This window comes from Brachyhypopomus gauderio, unplaced genomic scaffold, assembly GCF_052324685.1.
Source record: "Brachyhypopomus gauderio isolate BG-103 unplaced genomic scaffold, BGAUD_0.2 sc49, whole genome shotgun sequence".
Classification (NCBI taxonomy): domain Eukaryota; kingdom Metazoa; phylum Chordata; class Actinopteri; order Gymnotiformes; family Hypopomidae; genus Brachyhypopomus; species Brachyhypopomus gauderio.
This window is the reverse complement of record NW_027506874.1, coordinates 987,297-993,296: the sequence shown is the minus strand read 5'-3', so window position 1 is coordinate 993,296 and position 6,000 is coordinate 987,297. Positions and strand designations below refer to the sequence as shown.

Sequence of the window (6,000 nt, the reverse complement as noted above, 5' to 3'; positions counted from 1 at the left end):
GAAATCTAAGTGGGCGGAGCTTAATGGTTGTATATTAATTGTCCTATTGAATTTAGTCAAGGAATGCATAGGAACTGGAATTTTGGTTCTAGGACCTACGGTGTAGGAGATATGGACAAAAAGTCAATATGCTCTGCTATAGCGCCACCATCAGGCCAATTTGGGTCCCTGTATGGGAATCTGGTCCTTGGAGTTAACTGAACCTTTTTGCCAAGATTGGGTTTTCTAGGCATTACGGTCTAGGCTGCACGATGCATTTTATGTCAAAAAAGAATAAGAAGAAAAATAAGAAAAATACCAGCAATTACAATAGGGTTCCCACACTGTGTGTGTGAACCCTAATGACTGAGACTGTGTGTGTTCCAGGTGTGCTGGGTGAAGACATGTGGGGTGTGACTTACACTCATGAACGTGTGTGTGTTCTCAAAGGATCATCTGTTCAGCTCTCCTGCTCCTACAAATATCCTGCAGGACTCACAGTGACAGAGTCATTCTGGCACATTAACTGGTCTGGTACTGAACCTGTGGATGTGAGACAGGAAGAGGGGTATTATGGGAGAGTGCAGTATGGACAGAACTCCCAGAACACCTGTAGTATGACACTCACTCACCTGAGAGAGAGTGACGCTCGCACATATATGTTCAGATTCTACACTGATGATCCTACAGGTAAATACTATGGTCAACCTGGAGTCACTCTGTCTGTCACAGGTAATTATAACATAAAACATTTTAGTTCATCATCAAAATGTTTTATGAAACAATACTAAACATTGTTAATAAAATCACTCACAGGTCTAACGGTTACAGTGTCAGACGGACATGGTGTAAAGAACCTGATGTGTAACTCCACCTGTGATCTGTCCAACAACCCCACCTACATCTGGTTCAGGAACGGACAGCCTGTATCCAACCACAACACACTTGTCCTGCGTGTGTATGACAGTAGTTGGAATGCAGGCAGCTACTCCTGTGCTGTAAGAGGACATGAGGAACTCCGTTCTCCTGCTGTCTGTGAGACACCCACTTTAAACTGATTCTGGTTATTTATAGTAAACATGTTCAGAGACACTTTGCTGGGTGGTGATGTCAAAGTTGTGGTTTAATATTCTTGGTGTTTCTGGTTTTGTTTTCATTTACTTTCTCTGTTTCAGGTGTTTCTAAAGATTCAGATCAGAACTGCTGGAGTGTCACTTATTCTGCCTTAACTATCTGTGCTCTGATTGGCTCATCACTGGATTTACACAGTAACTTCACTTTCCCTAATAATAAGAAGGTGACAAAGTCATTCTGGCACATTAACTGGTCTCCTGGTTCTGAGCCTGTGGATGTGAGACAGGAAGAGGGGTATTATGGGAGAGTGCAGTATAGAAATAACTCCCAGAACACCTGTAGTATGACACTCACTCACCTGAGAGAGAGTGACGCTCACACATATAAGTTCAGATTCTACACTGATGATTCTACAGGTAAATTCACTGGTGAACCTGGAGTCACTCTGACTGTCACAGGTAATTTTAACATAAAACATTTTAGTTCATCATCAAAATGTTTTATGAAATAATACTAAACATTGTTAATAAAATCACTCACAGGTCTAACGGTTACAGTGTCAGACGGACGTGATGTAAAGAACCTGATGTGTAGCTCCACCTGTGTTCTGTCCAACAACCCCACCTACATCTGGTTCAGGAACGGACAGCCTGTATCCAACCACAACACACGTGACCTGCCTGTGTCTGACAGTAGTGATGATGCAGGCAGCTACTCCTGTGCTATAAGAGGACATGAGGAGCTCCGTTCTCCTGCTGTCTGTGAGACGCCCACTTTAAACTGATTCTGGTTATTTATAGTAAACATGTTCAGAGACACTGTGCTGGGTGGTGCTGATGTCAGAGTTGTGGTATAACATTAATATTCTTGGTATTTCTGGTTTTGTTTTCATTTACATTCTGTGTTTCAGGTGTTTCTAAAGACTCAGGTCAGATGAGCTGCTGGAGTGTGACTTATTCTGTCTCAACTATCTGTGCTCTGAATGGCTCATCACTGGATTTACACAGTTACTTCACTTTCCCTAATAATAAGAAGGTGACAAAGTCATTCTGGTACATTAACTGGTCTGATTCTTACCCTGTGGATGTGAGACAGGAAGAGGGGTATTATGGGAGAGTGCAGTATAGAAATAACTCCCAGAACACCTGTAGTATGACATTCACTCACCTGAGAGAGAGTGACGCTCACACATATAAGTTCAGATTCTACACTGATGATTCTACAGGTAAATTCACTGGTGAACCTGGAGTCACTCTGTCTGTCACAGGTAATTATAACATAAAACATTTTAGTTCTTCATCTAAATGTTTTATGAAATAATACTTAAACATTGTTAATAAAATCACTCACAGGTCTAACGGTTACAGTGTCAGATGGACGTGGTGTAAAGAACCTGATGTGTAGCTCCACCTGTGCTCTGTCCAGCAACTCCACCTACATCTGGTTCAGGAACGGACAGCGAATGTCTGACTGCACATCCGTCTCCTGCTCTGTACCTGCAGACAGATGTGCAGACAGATACAGCTGTGGTGTTGAAGGACATGAGAACATCACCTCTCCTGCAGTGTGTAAGTGCAGTTTACACACACACAACCCACACACAACCCACACGCAACCCACACGCAACCAACACGCAACCAACACACAACCCACACGCAACCCACTCATAATTATCAACACTAGTGTTATTTGTTAGCTGTAACTAAAGCACCAAATTAACAACAATAACATGAAAACTGTATTAATCTCCCAAACAGATTCCCCTAGAGGTTTAGAGGTTGTGTTTATTTTTAAAGTTAACACCGTGTTTGTGTTCAGATTCTCCTAGAAACACCAGCACAGTGGTGGTTCCCTCTGGAGAGAGAGTGGAGGGAGGTTCAGTGACTCTGACCTGCAGCAGTGATGCAAACCCTCCTGTTCTCAACTACTCCTGGTTTAAGCAGAGAGCAGCTGCAGACACACTGCTGGGAACAGGCCAGAACTACAGCATCACCAACATCAGCTCCCAGCACAGTGGACTCTACTACTGCACCGCTCACAACCAGCTAGGACAGCACAACTCCACCGCCGCCCTGCTGGACGTGTTATGTAGGTGCAGTTTGCTGTGTGAGATCCTCTTGTGTTGGGAGTGTAATATGTTCAGTGACGTGTTGAGTTTCTCTGCTCTTCAGACCCTCCCAGAGTCCCGTCTGTTACTGACCGTGTGTCTGGGGACTTGATCACCCTGCTGTGCTACAGTGACTCCAACCCCAACAGCACTTACACCTGGTACAGGAAGACAGGAAGTGATGTCATACCTATTGGAAATGGCACCAGTTTAACTTTAAATGCAAGTACAGTTGGACCTTTCTACTGTGAGGTGAAGAATCGCTTTGGATCATCCAATTCAACAGAATGGCCCTTCACATCAGGTACGGTGTGGGCTGGGCGGAGTTCCTACACTGGTTAGAGACACTCAGCATGCAGACTGAGGTGGTCTTGATCTCTCTTCTCTGGTTCTGTTGCATTTGAGTTCACTGAGTTCTGTGACTGATTGCATGTGTGTAATGTCTTATACGTGTGTTTAAAGTCTTCTCACTATTGCAGATAACATAGCTGTGATGTATACAGTTGCTGGAGTCACTGTGGGGTTGTTTCTGGTACTCGTCACTGCCCTCCTGTGGATGAGGTGAGAAAGTGCAAGACACATTTATCCCTCTAAAGTTTCTTCATAAGATTTATCGTATTCATAAACTCTGGTCCACTACGTGGGTCAGATGTTTCTGCTGATGTTTCTGTGGTGTTCTTGTAGAAGTCGAGCTGCAGCTCCCAGGAGCAAACATGAAGAGATCAGTGTGAACGTGAGTTATAGTGAGAAACTCAGGACAGACGTGAGGCTTCATAATGACCCAAATGGTTTCTTTACTGGGTCTGAGGTTCTACTGGGCTGTACAGGCAGTGGCAGACTTTACAGTGGTAGACTTTACAGTGGTATGTTTTACTGTGGTAGGTTTCTCTTTCTCTCTCAGCATGACTCTACTCCTGTGTATGGAAACATCTCTGCCCTGGCCATGACCTCTGACCCCACACACTCACAATTCTCAACTGACCAGGATGATGTTCAGTATGGCACTGTATATTTCACACGAAACCACACACAGGAAGTGTCTCCATCGGCAACCACAAGACATATACCTGGCCCACCAGAGGAAGAGGATGTTCAATATGCTTCTGTGAACTTCAAGAGACACTCTGCTGCCACCCTGTGAGCATATCATGCCATTACACCTACTAGAATTATAAAATGTTTACTCTGTGGCTGATTCTGATAAATGGTACATAAATTCATTCCACAGGTCTGAAGGAGCTGATGACCCGTGTCAGATCTACAGCCAGGTCCATAAACCCAAACCCCACACATAAGCAGCGTAACCGTGAGCTCAGAGCTCTGGTCTCTAACAGCAGAACATGCAGCCGCTCTGGATCCTGGAGAAACGCCGACAGGTTGAATTTCAGTTTTCCAACAATCACCGTTCAGCCAGACAGGAGGGAGTCTGGTGACGTTGGACCACTTTACTACCGTAAAAGGACTTTGGTTGTTCCTCTCTGAACACAGGAGGCTGATACCAGTGTTAGTACTGGACTAATGTTCATGCACTGAACATGCTTGAATTGTGCTTAGTTGTTAGATGTTACATGTGTATCCGCAATATGTTAATTATGTCTGGACATTCTGTTAGTTTGTTTTAACCGTAATGTGTAATCAGTACACAGTGTAATACAAGTATGAAAATATAGTGTGCATATTGAATCTTAATTTTTTGTGCTAAGTAGTAACTCAGTAGTTATTGTTTTGTCTACATATAAAGTATAAGAAGCATTTCTATATCTTATTTTATATTTTCTTTGCAGTGTGACTTGTGATTTCTATAATTTGAACTTTCAAAAATGAAAGTAACTTTGTCACTTTTCAATATCACTGATTATTTCTTATAGTAATTCTGATTCTGGCTGGTTTTGCTTGGATTGTATTTTTGACCACACTGAATTCCACTATTGGCTGGTGGTAGACGCCATGCAGAGGGTTATTGTCCTATCATGGTTCCTGATCCTCCTCGTTACCATCCTCGGGTGTGAAGTTCTCACTTCAGTGTGTTTGGATCTTGGTTGATTCATCCTGGATATTCACCCATATTCCCCCTTCACTAGTGCACAGTCTGCATGTTGGATTTGGGATGAAACCACCTGTCACTCACATCAGTGTTTTATTCTTTATTCTGTTTTTGTTTCCCATGTGTTTCTCCTGCCCCTCCCATGACATTTGTGACTCCGCCCCCTGATTATCATTCCCACCTGCTTCTAGTTGTTTCTCTTGTTAGTTCAGTGTATTTAAACCCTCTTCTTTGTCTTGTTTGGTGCTGGTTATTGAATGTATTTGTTTTTTTGGTATCTGACTGCTAGTAAGTATTGAGATCTTTCTCATTATTGTTTGTCTGTATTGTAATCTTTGTGTTATTTCCAGTTTATGTTGTAAAGTGCACACTAGTGATCACTAGAGGGGTGTGGTACCCAGGCCCAGTGCCAGTGTAGCAGTTGGGGTTAAGTGCCTTGTTCAAGGACACTTCAGTCATGGCCTTGGGAATCAAACTCACAACTCTCCGGTCATAAGACCAGACCAATTTGGATTCATTTATCTGTTCTTGCTGTATCTTGCTTCTCTTGTTTGTCCATCTGTTTCCTTCTTTTAATTAAAACACCTTCACTTGTGATTCACTCACAGTTCTGACTCGACCCCAGTGTGTTAGACGCACCTTTTATTTAATTGAATTCATTGAGTTAATTTAAAAACCTGAAAGACTAAAAAAAAAGCCTAACGTTTCTCTGGTCAACACTAAAGATTGACTGGCTGCACATGCTTCTTAGCACCTGACACATCGCCTCCTGTTCTTGCTCCGCCCCCTGACACGC

The 6,000-nt window shown here is 43.0% G+C and overlaps 1 protein-coding gene across 1 annotated transcript in view; it reads left to right on the top strand.

The window, feature by feature from the left end:
• The first annotated feature begins 341 nt into the window (after positions 1-341).
• The window catches only part of LOC143487654 (sialoadhesin-like), a 178,546-nt gene continuing 172,887 nt past the window's right edge, over positions 342-6,000 (top strand). The window contains exons 1-7 of the mRNA XM_076986707.1: positions 342-711; positions 796-1,014; positions 1,155-1,511; positions 1,596-1,814; positions 1,964-2,320; positions 2,406-2,621; positions 2,872-3,141. Coding sequence (XP_076842822.1) covers positions 342-711; positions 796-1,014; positions 1,155-1,511; positions 1,596-1,814; positions 1,964-2,320; positions 2,406-2,621; positions 2,872-3,141 — 2,008 coding nt within the window. The remainder of the gene's footprint in view (positions 712-795; positions 1,015-1,154; positions 1,512-1,595; positions 1,815-1,963; positions 2,321-2,405; positions 2,622-2,871; positions 3,142-6,000) is intronic.